At 29.4% G+C, this 14,806-nt stretch overlaps 2 protein-coding genes and 1 pseudogene across 3 annotated transcripts; all 3 read left to right on the plus strand.

Annotated features, from left to right (window-relative positions):
• Nucleotides 1-7,083: 7,083 nt before the first annotated feature.
• On the plus strand, nt 7,084-11,153 carry LOC110662768 (ankyrin repeat-containing protein BDA1-like; annotated as a pseudogene).
• A 1,646-nt stretch (nt 11,154-12,799) lies between these two features.
• LOC131182355 (ankyrin repeat-containing protein BDA1-like) lies at nt 12,800-14,629 on the plus strand. Of its 2 annotated transcripts, none has more exons than XM_058151696.1 (2): nt 12,800-13,061; nt 13,158-14,629. In XM_058151696.1, the coding sequence occupies exon 2, from the start codon at nt 13,353-13,355 to the stop codon at nt 14,136-14,138; it is 786 nt and encodes a 261-aa protein (XP_058007679.1). In that variant the 5' UTR covers nt 12,800-13,061; nt 13,158-13,352; the 3' UTR covers nt 14,139-14,629. The 2 variants fall into 2 exon arrangements, with proteins under 2 accessions (XP_058007679.1, XP_058007680.1); XM_058151697.1 differs by having other exon boundaries at nt 13,264-14,629.
• Nucleotides 14,189-14,803, plus strand: LOC131182356 (uncharacterized). Its single transcript, XM_058151698.1, has 2 exons — nt 14,189-14,588; nt 14,686-14,803. The coding sequence occupies exons 1-2, from the start codon at nt 14,189-14,191 to the stop codon at nt 14,751-14,753; spliced, it is 468 nt and encodes a 155-aa protein (XP_058007681.1). The 3' UTR covers nt 14,754-14,803.
• The last annotated feature ends 3 nt before the right edge of the window (nt 14,804-14,806 follow it).

The raw sequence follows: 14,806 nt of genomic DNA on the forward strand, positions 1-14,806 counted from the left end.
ATTTTACTATACTAATTTAAAAATAATTTTAGAGTAAAAGATTATCATATATATATATATATAAATTATATTATTGAATTTCAGGGATTCAGTCGATCTGGTCATGAGTCACACAGGTGAAACGAATTTCAATAATTAATTTCAATTTTCTATTTTTTTTTTTATTAAATTGATCGAATTGGTCCGATTTTGAAGACAATGGTCATAATTAACTTTCAAACAAAAATTATTATTATGCTGTCATTTGATTTGAGAACGAAGAAAAAGTGTGTGAGCGTGACATGGCACTAGCGAATGCAATGAATCGGGTATCAAAATTTAAATTTAATTAATATTATTAAAATATTAATTTATCTTAAATTTTATTAAAAAATTTTTTAACTATTAAAAATTATTTTAATTAATAATTTATATTTTAAAATTTTAATAATTTTATAAAATATATAAATTTTATTTTATATAAATTAAAATATATAAAAATTTATAAATATTATTATAAAAAATAAATATTTAATATTTAATTAAATATTTAAATAAATAAATTTAAATAATAAATATTCAATATATAAAATCTAAATCTAATTCAAATTCATCATAAATATTATTTTTTAAATTTAAATTTATTTTAAACCTAATTGCAAAATATCTAAATTAATCACAAGAGAGTATGATCGAATTTAGTACCATAAAAATTCAGTCTATTCACATCATTATATTACACAGCCCCCACTATATTGACCAACCATTCATTGGTGGGACAGGAATAGTGTTGTAGTCAAAATTTCATGAATAAAATATTTAATTTAATTTAATTTTTGTATTTATTTAAAAATTTTAATTTATTTTATTTTTAAATTTTTAGTTTAATATAAAAATTTTAATTGAAAATCAATTTAATCTAAAATTTTAATTTAAATTCAATTTAATCTAAATTTTTTTAAAAAAGTAACTATTTTTGGGAAACCATAGATCATGGTCTTCATTTTACAGTTATTATTTTTAAGTGGGATTTTTTCTCACAACTATTATTTATATTGTTAAGCATTATTAAATCCATAAACAGTTTTTAATTTTTGAAAAAAATAAAAAATAAAAAATGTTACAGAGCAAATGATGCATACATCTTGCATAGTCATTTAGGTCTAATTTTATAACCCTTTTTATTTGATTATTAGTCATTTTTAGCTAATTTCATTAGTTAATTAGTTAGTTTTTCTTAATTGTCAATTTTGCACTAATTTGTAATTTTTACTATGTTTTGTAGGAAAAATGGTGTTTTTGAAGGACTGAAGAGAATTTTGCCATTGAGGAGTGTCTTCTACAGCAAAAAGATGTCAAAAACAAGTTTTCAAGCTGAAATATGCATTGACCAAACTGTGCATAACTTGCCGCATAAGCTATGCAGATCTGCATAAGGAGGAAGATCACTGTTCCAGAACCAGCCGAAATGTGCATAAGGAGACTGCATAGCTTATGCACATTCTCGCCTCCCTTATGCACCTTCACGGGATTGTGCATAACCTATGCACCAAGTCATGCAGCTTCGCATAAGTGACCCAGAACGGTAATCGCATAAGGATCGCATAACTTATGCGATCCACTTATCTGATCCATGAAGAGTTCATTAATGAGCTGGCAGGAGATTCCCTCAAATAATTCCTCCTAGAACATACCATTTTAGGGCTCCATGTCAGAAAAATGCTATAAATAGTCTCATTTTCCCATTTTAAAGGGGGACAAGGAGCAAAGAAGAAAAGGAGAGGGGGCTGAGCAGAATTTGAAGAGCCATCTTCACCTTCCACACCATTTTCAACTAAGATTTGCAGATTTCTTTCTTTCTTTACACTTTCCTACATTTCTAGTGTTTAATTCCTTACTTCTTAGCTTAGATTAAAGCTTTATTTCCATTTAAACTCATCATATCTTGTAAGCATTATGGATAGTGAGTAGTTTACTTTTGATTCTGGAGTAAGGGTTGTAATATTTGAGATATTTTGTGGATTTTGATTGGGTAATCCATATTTTGTGGTCTTAATGAGTTTTATTCATTTCTTGTATGCTTAATGACATGCTTAGTGTAGGATCCCATTAAGTGATGTTCTTAATCCATGGTTGAAGCACCGAAAGGAGAAGGCCTTGTGATAGATAATCAAGAAATTGGACTTAATTAACTTAGACCTAGAAATAGGCTAAGGATTAAGAGGATTCACAGATTAATTAAAGAACTTAATGGGTCTTAATTAATTCTAAGTCCACGAAAGTAGGATTAGATTGATTAAGGCACTCTTTGTCTCACTCGAAAGGGAATTCAAAGGATTTAAGAATTAATCTCCTTAAAACCATTTAGTTTCACAAGATTGGATAACCAATTTAAAATCCCAAAATAGCTCGAATATGAAATCCCGAACTCCGGAATCGCCTTTTTACCATTGTTAATTTCTAATCGAATTTAATCATTTGCCATTTTAAATATTGCCATATTTGAACTTGATTATTTCAATTTGATGCAATTTTAGTTTAGTTAATACATTGTTGAATAGAATATTAAATTTGCACATTTAGATTTCGTACTCCATTACCCATTAATTCATTATTTTAATTTCATGAATGCTTCAATTTAGTCAACTTTTATATCGAAAATTCAATTATTAACACAACTCCTCGTGGGATCGATATTTTTCTATACTACTTGTACGACCCGTGCACTTGCGGTTGGGACGCATCAGCAAATCTTAAATTTTTTTTTCATTTCTTGATTTAAGCTAAAAAATAAAAAAAAATTTAATTTTATTAATTTTAGATAAAATTGAAATTAAATTGAAATTTTTAGATTAAAATAAACAAAAAATTGAAAATGAATGAGCTTTTAATTCAAATTTTATATGTTAATATTAATAATACTTTATATTTAAGAAATTTATCAAAATTTATTTATTTATTCAAAAATCATAAAATGAGAAGCAATAGAATTGAAAAATTTTATTGCATGGTACAATAAAATTAAATAAATAATTAAATTAATTTAAAAATAAGTACATAATTAAATTAATTTAATTGCTATATTAGTCTGATTTGAAAATATAAATAGTAGCATATCAAGTTTTTGCGAATATCCAATCTAATTGAACTCTAATAGTATTGATTTTGATAGTATATAATCAATTTTGAAACGGATATAAATTTGAAATTTAATATTTATAACAGGTTTAAATTTTATATATTGAATATTTATTATCTGAGCTTATTTATATAAACATTTAATTAAAAATAAAAATATATTTTTTTATAATAATATTTATAAATTTTATATATTTTATTTTATATAAAATAAAATTAGAATATTTATGAAATTATTTAATTTTTAAAACATAAATTATTAATAAAGATATTTTTTATATAAAATTTTAATTAAAATAGATAAAATTAAATAATTTTAATATTTTTAATAATAATAATAAAATTTAAATAATTAAAAATAAAATTTAATTAAATTTAAGAAGGATATTAATTTTAAAAATATTACTATTTGTACCTGAAAACAGTGGTCATAATTAACGTTCAAACAAAAATAATTGTTACGTTGTCATTAGTTTGATTTGAGAAAGAAAAAAAAAAAAAAAAAAAAAAAGGTGTGCGAGTGTGATATGACGCAGCCCGCAGACCCGCCATATTTTAGTGCTGCAATTCATTGGTGAGAATGGCGTTTGCTTGTAATCACATTTTAATGTTATTAATAACAATACTTTATATTTATAAAATTTATTAATTAAAAAATCATAAGCAATATAATTGAAAATTTCTATTGTATGGTATAAAAAAAAAATTCATAATTATCAAATTCATTCTCATGTAAAATTAAACGTACATTAAAGGCAGTATTGATAATTACTTCTTATAAGAATATATGTGTGTGATATAGCCTTTTTTTTAATCTTTATTTTTTTAATTTTATATAAATAATTATCCAAAATTTTTATTGCATCTTTTAGGAATTTTAAAATTCTTAAGTTTTACAAATTTAGATATTATAAAACCCTGTTGATCATATTATACACCTCTAAAATAATCATTTTTTTTAATTAATTTTTTCATCATATTAGAAAATGATAAGTTAATTTTATAAAAAATAATTTAATATGCAAATAATTATTCAATAAAAAATTATTTATAAAATCTTAAAATTTAATTTTAAAAATATTTCTTATATTGAAAATCTAAGAATTTTAATAATCATACTTAATATATATACATGTTAATTCATTTAAAAATAATAAAAAAAACAAAATTTTAATCAATTTATTTATTTATTGATACTTGAAATAAAATTATAATTAATTAAAATTTTATAATATGATTATGAAAATATAATATATAAAATATAAAAATTACATATTAAATTATGCAATTATTTGTGCGTATGGGTAAAATCACTAGTTAATTATTATAAAAAGAAAAATATTACATACATCCCATAGAATTGCTGGACATATGTCAATTTAAAAAAAAAATTGCAACAGTATTAAATAATAATGAAATAATTATCTAAATTAAAGAATGATAAGTGAAATTTATCTCAATATTAATACAGAAAACTCTTCCAATTTCTTATTCCTTTCAAAATGGCACTGTGGTTTCCAGTAATTATATCCCTTTCCGCCATTGCTTGACCGTGCGTTTCACATTCTCTGGACGGCAGAATGGAAACAATTGGTGCTACTATTTACATGCTTTAACTTTTGATAATTAAGATTAAAGATAGATGCTTTACCTTTTTCAATGGAAGCCTTTACCTCTTATAGTTATTAACTATTTTAGTAGCTATCAATTATTTTATTAACGATTAGCTATTAATGATTAATTATTTATAAAATGAATTAAAATAAAAGTATTTGATAAAAATAACAGTTGAATTAGCTATTAAATATAGAAATAATTGTATCATTTTGTTAACTCAAAATGATCTCTCATCCTCTAAAATAGGAATGATAACTTTTTATAAATCACTCCTTTAACCTTTTAATCTTTAAACATTATTATGTAGAGTTTTTGTTGAGGTCAATATATATATATATATATATATATAAAGTGGTATTCCAAAGGAGATGACACTTGGCACTTTTCTTGAAAAGCTTACCACGTGTCACATTCTATAAATGCCCTCATTTATACTAATTATTATTTATTTTTTTATTTCTCTTTTAATTATTATTATTATTTATAATTATCACAACTCAACCTATGGGCCAAACCTGCACTAGGACCTGAGCCAGCCTAAAGCCCTCGAGGCCCATAGTAAGCGTAACTATTCCTTAACCCAATAGTAAGGCCCATATTAAGCCCAATTTCAAAAAAATAACCGGACAGAGTTCAACCATAATATGGACCATACAACGGGGAGTTTTTGACTCTCTCGACCTGTAAGCACAATATATAATAATTTGGGGAGCTCAGCTCACCCTCCAAATACTCATAATATCATAAAATCAAATGGGAGCTTAGCTCCCTCATCTAACCCAATCATACATGCATCTAATAATTTTACAGATCCAACACGACATTATATTACAGACCCAATTCAAATAAAATACTTATAACACATGCGAAATTCTAAAAGTTAATAAAATTATACAAAACATCATAGACATTAATAGATGACCTACGAGGGAGAGAGGCAAGTTAGGACTCAATGAGAAATCTCATGTATCCTGGAAAAATAAGTGGAACAGGAGTGAGCGTTTGACTCAAAGAGTAAAATATCGATTTTAATTACAATTTCTATAGCTATTTAAAGCTAGTGCATCATAAATAGTGGAATACAACACCATCATAATTTTTATAAAATCACATTATAGCAGCACAAAAGTAATTTGGAGCACTCACACACCCATACAATATACAAACAGTACACATATGGGAGCTGATCCCGTATACAACTTTCTTAATCCAACCTCTGGCAGTGAGTACATCTCAAGCTAGACTTTCGTTTAATAGACTAAATGCGGGCCAGCGAGATCATCTCGAGCCATGCCTATCTTGACTTATCCATAAAAGGATTAGGTTCCAACGAGTCAAGCTCCAGCCACGTCTACTCGTCTTGTCCATATCCAATACCACACGCCACAAGCACGCCAACACATGCACACTACTCCAAATTACCATAAAACAACATCCATAGCATTTTATCAAATAAAGATGCAATATAAAACGTGTCTAGTATTTAACTATATAAATATATATTTATAAGTGATGCATGTGCATGCCTGAACATATAATAATATTGAAATTATAATTAAAATCAATATTTTACTCACAGACATGAATCTAGGTCACTGTGGCAGCTGGGCGAAGGAGGAAGGCTGTCCCAGCTCACCTGACAATTTCATTATAATTATTTAATATAATTGACTCAATACATGCTTAAAAAGAATCAAAGACACCTTAAGTCGTACAGAAAATCCAGCAGAGTCTTCTCTATACCTAGGACCTACCCAACCTGCAAAAATGGTTCAAATACACTTCTATATCCACAATTCACACAACCACAACTCAATCACATCACATGGCTGCTCTTAGGCCCATCCAAACAGTCAACCACCATAATTTGAAAAATTACCATTTAGTACCTACAACTAACCCTTTTGCAAAAACTATCCAAATGAGCTCTAAAAATTCTAAAATTTTACCCTGCGATTTTTAGCAATATTATTAAGCCAATGCAAAAAGAATTATAATTTTTTAACCTACCACGAATATTTTATAAATTTTTAATCAAAATCAGGCCTAAATAATTAAGAAAAATGAGGGTTTGGGTTTATCTATAACAATTCCGACCCTTGGGACGCGTCCAGGATGTCTGAAAACAGTGGGGTAGCCTATAATCTTGACCTGATTCTGAAACTTTCCCGGTAGCCTGCCTGCCCGGCCCGAAATTGTAGACTCGAGCAACTGTCAAATTTCCGTGAAATGAGTATACCAACACGAAGCTCACAACATGGAGGTTAGTACCTAATTTTTACGGAATTTATTAAGCTTATTTAATGCCCAAAAAATATTGCGAAGTTCTGTGGGACCCACCGAAAAACGATGTCAAAAAAATTTGAAATGGGTATTCTCGCGAAGCTTTTGTCGAGGGGAGCACTCTGGTACTCTCGGATTTTTTGTGGGGTTCACGGTATGTGAGAAATATAGCTCAAAAATCAAAATGGGCTAAAACTTTTCGGACAAAAATTAGACAAACTGCTTGATGAATTTTTGTGTTCTTTGTATCTATGGAAATCTCTTGAGGTGTAGATAGGTTTTGGGACAAAACTTAGTCCAATCAGTGGCCAGATCGGCCGGAATCAGCCTGAGAAGCTAAAGTGGCTCGCGCGCGTAGGAGGAAGTTTGGGGCCACTTCTCGGCTAGTTGGTGCGTCGGTCGGCGGTGGGGAGGCGTTCTGGAGGTGCGCTGGCGACTGGAGAAGGCTGAGGTGGTGGCTGGCCAGCGAAGGGAGGAAGGAGGAGAGAGAAAATGGAGGGGGAAGAGGGAACGTCGGGGCAAGGGAGAAAGGACAAGAAAAGGAAGAGGGCCGGTTCAATTTGACCGATCAGACACGATCCGATTCGATTCGGCAAGTTCGATTTAGGATACCCAAAATTAAATTTTTACTTTGCTCTGGGATTAAAAACGAGGTTCAAAAATTTCAAAAAAATTCCATAAAAGTCAGAAAAATTTGTGGAGTCTAAATACATTTTTAGTTTTACCACGTGATCTTTAAATTAATTTTTAAAAATTAACAAAATTTATTGATTTTGAAAAATCAAACCCGATTTCTAAAATTTGAAAAATTCAAATAATTTCTCAAAATTTTAATAAAATAAAATACTAATATTTATCCATAAAATAATAAATTTTAAAATTATGGGTGTTGCAATAATAATACTTTAACATTTATTATTTAAATTATTATTTTTTTTAAATTTAATTTTTAAAAATTAAGATAGTTTGTAATTAAATGCAATATTTAAAAATTATTTATATTATTTTTTTTATAAATTTATTTATGTAAAAATATTATTTGCAATATGTTCCCCCATAATAATAATAATAATAATAATAATAATAATAATAATAATAATAATAATAATAATAATAAAGACATTGATGGCAATTAGTATAAAGAAAATTAATCATTAATTTGTGATCTCATAATCAACTATCAAATAATTTAATCAATCTTAAATTATTTTAAATATTTATTAAATAATTTTATTATATTTTTATATTTTTTATTATGAAATCTTTATTAAAAAGTTTAAGAGATAAAAAGTGTAATTTACATAAAAGTTATAAAAATAAAATATAGAGATTTGACTTATTTCTAATTAAAATGTATTATTTTTTATGTTAATTATTTAATATTATTTTTATTTTATTTTATAAAAATTAATTAATGCTTATTATTATTATCATCATGTCAACATATGGCCATTTAATTGAAATAACTAAGTTGATAAAAAAAAAAGTTTTTCTGTTATAAAAATTAAATTTAAATACTTTTGTTGCTATTATTAATTTAATAATATTTAATTATAAATTAATTTTTTATTTAAATAATTTTTATTTATTTGTCTATATATAGTATATCATATGAAACATTTGATACGCATTAAGTACTCTTCTTCTGCCAAGTATTTTCATTTCACTTAAATGCTTTAAAATCTTTTTTTTTTATTTGTATTATTTTTTATTATTTCTTTCAAAATTATTAATTGTCATTCTCAAAATTTATTTATTTAAATGTATTTAATTATTAATTTTTTTATAAATTTCTTATTTAATATTTCTTATATTTTTGAATATTTTATTTCATTATAATTATGCATCGAATGTAATTATAATTAACATTTTGATTATCTATATTTTATTATTATTAATTTTTAATAAAATTATTTTTAAATTTTAATTAAATATCTGAGATAAGAGTTTCGGATATGAGAATGTTAAGGTAGATGAGTGACCATACTAAACTAGATAAAGTCCGTAACAAGAGTATTAGAGAAAAGGTAGGAGTGGTACCAATTGATGATAAATTGAGAGAAAGGAGATTGAGGTGGTTTGGTCATGTGAAACGTAGACATACAGAGACTCGAGTTAGACAAGTAGAGCATATTAGGTTAGATGATAGAAAAAAAAGAAAGGGTAGACTTAAACTTACTTGGAGGAGGGTAATACAACATGACTTAGAAGTATTAACCAAAAATCATTTAGAGTGGAGAAGGAGAATCCATATAACTGACTCCAAATTTTTGAGAAAAAGCTTAGTTGAGTTGAGTTAAGTTGAGTTGACTATAAAAGTAGAATTTCAAAAATAAATTATAAATATGATTGTATAAAAAATTTAGCTACAAATAAATATGATTAAAAAAATTAAAATTACAATATTAAAATTATAGAATTTATCTTTTGAAAAATAATATATATTTTTAATATTTATTATATTAATAAAAAATAATAATATTTTAAAATTTTAATATTTATGAAATGTACTTATTTTACATTATAAATTTATGTAAGTTGATAACATTTTTATCAAAAAATTATTTTATAAAAAATATAGCAAATTAATAAAAAAAAATTTACACTTAGATATAGTATTTTTTTAAAAAATAATATAATAAAATATTATTTTTTAACTAATAATAATTTTATATATTTTCATTATTATTAAAATTAAATAATTCAATTTATTATTAGTAATTTAATATTTTTTATTATATTAATAATAAAAAATATCCTACTTTTATATTTTTAAAATAATATTATTTTTTTATTAATCTAATATATTTTCTGTAATTTATAAAAAATAAATATTAATTTATAAAATTTAAATTATTTTTTGAATAAAGTATTTTTGTTACATTTTAAATAAAATAATTATGAAAATTACTATTAATATATGTATAAAAAGAATTAAATATGTATTTCATTAATTTTATTATAAATTAATTAAAAATTTATTATTATAATAGGTAAAAATTTATTCAAATTTTTTAAGGAGGCTGTTCAGGCTGGAGACGTCGACGCCTTGTATTGCCTGATCCGGGAGGATGCGTATATCTTGGAAAGCATCAACAACGTACCATTTGTTGATACTCCATCACATATAGCTGCATCAGCAGGACATGTTGATTTTGCAAAGGGGATAGTGAACTTGAAGGCATCGCTTACCGGGAAGCTAAACCAAGATGGATTTAGCCCCATGCACCTCGCCCTGCTAAACAACCAAGAACAGATGGCGCTCTGGCTCCTGGATGTTGATAAAGATCTTGTCCATGTCAAAGGAAGGGGAGGTATGACACCTTTGCGCTACGCTGCTTAAAGAGGAAAGTTGTTTGTTTTAGCAGAATTTTTTGAGATTTGCCCTGGATCCATCCAAGATGTCACCAATCAAGGAGACACTGTTTTCATTGCTGTAAAGGGTAACCAAATTGAAGCTTTTCGCCTCCTGCTTAAATGGCTTGAAAAGTCCTTGTTCAAGGACGTTGATTTCTGGGAAATGGAGATTGTCAACTGGAAGAACAAGCTAGGCAACAGTGTGTTGCACATAGCTGCCGTACAAAATCCAAGGCTGGTGCATATGCTTTCTGGCTTCTGCTTTCACCAAATCAAAAAATTTATTTTCTTTCTTTTGGGTTTGCATTAATTCTTTGAGATCAATTCATTAGGCAATAAATCAGCTGATGAAGACTCACATTTGCCCGAACATTAAGAATTCAGATGGGTTAACAGTGATGGACATTCTAGGTAACCAAACGCTACTCAGCGACAGAGACAAGATGAAAATCCAACACCTTTCTCGCTGGAAACTTCATCTTCCTACTGCCCGAAAGAACTTAGGGTCCCCAATATCGTGTCGTGAACTATTTGGAATACAATTTTCTCGCGTCACAAAGATTTCCAGCGAAAAGCGCAATGCGTTACTGGTGGTCGATCCTCTGATAGCTATAGTAACCTACCAGGCAGCTGGTGGTTTATGGAAAGGAACAGCTGATATTAATTCACCCATTAGAACCAATGTTCACATCGACAACGCTAGTGAAGCAAATCCATCATCACGCTATGTGGGGACGGCAATTATGAGCACCGCTACATTTCGGTGTTCTGGACTATAAATACATGTGTAGTGGTGCTGAAAATTTTCCGGATGATGATCGTCGGAGTCCCATTGCCGGTGGTTTTGCTGTTGTCTTGCTACTCATATGCAATGTCTCTCATTTCACCAAGCAAGCCTTTATCTTAACTCAAATTTGGTTTAGCTTCGCTTAGTTACAGTAGCATTCATTGTCAAATTTGCAAGCAACATTAGAAATCGCTGTGCAGACAAGGATCCCATAGTCTAATTACGAAACAAATAGACTCCATCTAAGCCCAAACTAGGACAGACACAGCAACAAGAACAGAAACCCTATAAACTGTAACAGTAAGAATAACCCAAAATCAAAGACTTGCAAGAGCAATAAGCAACAGAGCATCGCTAACTAGACTACCCCTCGTCAATTGCTGGAGATGACTTGAAGAGCCAAGCAAAATGAAAAAACAGAGGACCTCCCAACTTTTGTCACAAAAAATGCCTTAAAAACCAAAAGAAGTATGAGAAAACATCTTCACCTCTGTCATCTTCCATAGCATTATAAAAACAAATGATCGTTTTATCCCCAGGCCAAGGGAACACAATAAATCTCAGAGCATCACAAATCCAGTCTAGTAAGGAGGTGGCATAGCTTATTGGTGGCCCATTTGCACCTTACGGGCTAACTTCGAACCCGACGAAATACCATCCTCTCCAAGTAGTGTTTCCTCTTGCTGTTTGAACTTGGAGAAAGCGTTGATGCTTGAGCTTCAGAGACTTACAACATAGAACCAAGCATAATAAGAAACATAGATGAGCAGCTCAAATAAAACCCTAAAAACATTATTCACCCAGCTACAAAATACAATCCAAAATTAACTATTTACAACTCAACACTGGAAAAAGGAGGGAATCCATATTGGGTTAGGGGAAGGGAAGCCCTCCCTAGCCCGAAGGGGTAAGGGAAGACCGACTGGCAGTGATGAGGGCTGAACCCTAGGCGACTAAACGGGAACCCAAGCAAGAAAAGCTTCAAGTAGGACGGCAATAGTTACGGTGTCCACCAAAGCCACTCTCGTTTCGATTCGATTAATATTTTTAAAATTTAAATTCATCATAAATTTAATTAAAATTTATCATGATTATTTAAATTTATTTTTTATTTAAATTTATAAATTTAATTAATAATTCATATAAAATTTTTTTATTAATAATTTATATTTTAAAAATTTAATAATTTCATAAAATATTTAAATTTAATTTTATATAAAATAAAATATATAAAAATTTATTAATATTATTATAAATATATATATTTTATATTTAATTAAATATTTATATAAAAAAATTTAAAAAATAAATAATTATTTAACGTATAAAATTAAAATTCATCCCAAAATTATCATGATATTATTTTTAAATCAAAACTAAAATAATTATTATTTAAATTTATTTTATTGGAATTCAATAAGATAAGATGCTGTAAAAACTCAACCCGTATTCTTTCCTACCCTCAAAAGAAAAAAGAAAAAAAGAAAAAAAAAAAAAAGCAGCCATGCACAGTAGCACGGTTTCTTTGGGTCATCTGAATTTTAAGTTGCTTCCCAGTTTTGAAAAGTTGAAATATCGCTACCATCTTTGAAATTTGTTGGAGTCATTTTCAAAATTCTATCAAATCAATTAATATATATATATATATATAAACCAAATCCGTTCAATGAAGATGAGCTATGTTGATTTTGAGTTAATGAGTCTTAACAACATAAGGAATGAAGCCAAAGGATTAGCCATTTAGCCTCATATGTTGATTGTTGAGTTGATCCGCCATCTCTCCAACATAATAGATTTCCTATTGCTTTGGCCTACCTCTTCTAATGGTTGAAGGTGCACACATTCAGGTTCATTCGGGCAAAATATCGAATAGCTTGGAGACAACCCGACGGCGTCACTGGTATTAATGTTGACTACTCCCAGTTTCTTGTACCGTAAAAGTTCTAAAATTTGTCCATTACCTGTTAAATTAAATTATCATATGTTTGTCTTCCAGGAACATATTAGCCACATGTGAAGTGAATGACTACTTCAAATCAAATCTATTTTGATCCGACGATGATTTAAACTGTATTTCACCAATTTTATGGAGGAAATTGCAGGAAATTTGCTTAAGAATATCATCTAGATGATCCATGGAGACAACTGCAGAAAATTCTAGAAAACAGAAGGCTGCGAAAGAGAGTTGGTGATGAATGCTCAACACATGGGTCAGAGGTTGAAGGAGGCTGCTCAGACAGGAGATATCGACGTGTTGTATGGTCTAACCCGGGAGGACGCATTCGTCTTGGAACGCGTAAATGAGGTACCTTTCGTTGATTCTCCATTACATATAGCTGCATCAGCAGGGCACATTGAATTTGCGATGGAGATGGTGAACATGAAGGCATCGTTTGCTAGGAAGCTAAACCCAGATGACTTTAGCCCCATGCATCTGGCTTTGCAACATGACAAAACCCAGATGGTGCTCTGGCTCCTATATGTGGATGAAGGTCTTGTCCGAGTCAAAGGAAGAGGAGGTATGACACCTTTGCATTATGCAACAGAACAAGGGAAGACACCAATTTTGGAAGAATTCTTTGAAGCTTGCCCTGAATCCATTAAAGATGTGACTTTTCAAGGCGACACTGCGTTGCACACTGCAGTAAAGAACCATCAGGTAGAAGCTTTTCAGTTGCTAATGGGATGGCTTCAAAGGTCTGTCTTTGTAGATGCTGCGTTTTGGGAAAGAGAACTCCTGAATTGGAAGAACAAGGAAGGGAACACTGTATTACACATTGCTGCTTCAAGCAATCAAAGACAGATAGTAAAGCATCTGATTGAGGCATTTGTTTATACCAACATAAAGAATTCGAATGGTTTGACGGCTATAGATATCCTACAAGGCCAAGCACAATTCAGCAACAAAGAGTTAAATAAATGCAGCGCCTTCCCCCTTGCGGATTCCTCACAGGTACCGGCCGAGCTGGGAACTTGAAGAGAAAGATCTTCTGTTATGCATGGACAATACGCTCAGCTCGTTTGCAAATGAATACACCCACTGAAAGACGCAATGCACTACTCGTAGTTGACGCTCTAATAGCAACAATCACGTATCAGGCAGCATTGAGTCCACCTGGTGGTGTTTGGACTGCAGACGTCAATTCCCATCTCCCAAATTTTCTTCGTGCTGATATCTCTGCTACTAACACCACTCTCAGGGATACAAATCCATTGCGCTATGTGGGTTCGAGTGTTATGGGCACGCATAGCTTTTCGCTATTCTGGTTTGCAAACACTGCTGTGTTTCTGGTAACAATCATACGAATGAGAGCTGGGGTGTCAAGGGACCATTTGTGGATGTTATTTCCACGATCGCTGTTGCTTCCACGATTTGAATTGTGGTTGTTTGCTTGCTACTCGTTTTCAATGTCAATCATATCACGAAGTAAAGCTTAGTCCTAGTTTAATCTGGTTTTGTTTTTCTTAGTTGCATTGGCATATTTTTTATTTCTTCTGCTGTGGTTCTTTTTCGGTGCTCGCAGAGCTATGGGCCTTAACAGCGGATGGAGGGGATTTCGCCGAAATATACACGAGAGAAGAATGGCGGTAATAGATGTATCACACTCCAAAACTCTGTAAAAACAATTCTTGATTACCGTCTGT

This window comes from Hevea brasiliensis, chromosome 8, assembly GCF_030052815.1.
Source record: "Hevea brasiliensis isolate MT/VB/25A 57/8 chromosome 8, ASM3005281v1, whole genome shotgun sequence".
Lineage (NCBI taxonomy): Eukaryota > Viridiplantae > Streptophyta > Magnoliopsida > Malpighiales > Euphorbiaceae > Hevea > Hevea brasiliensis.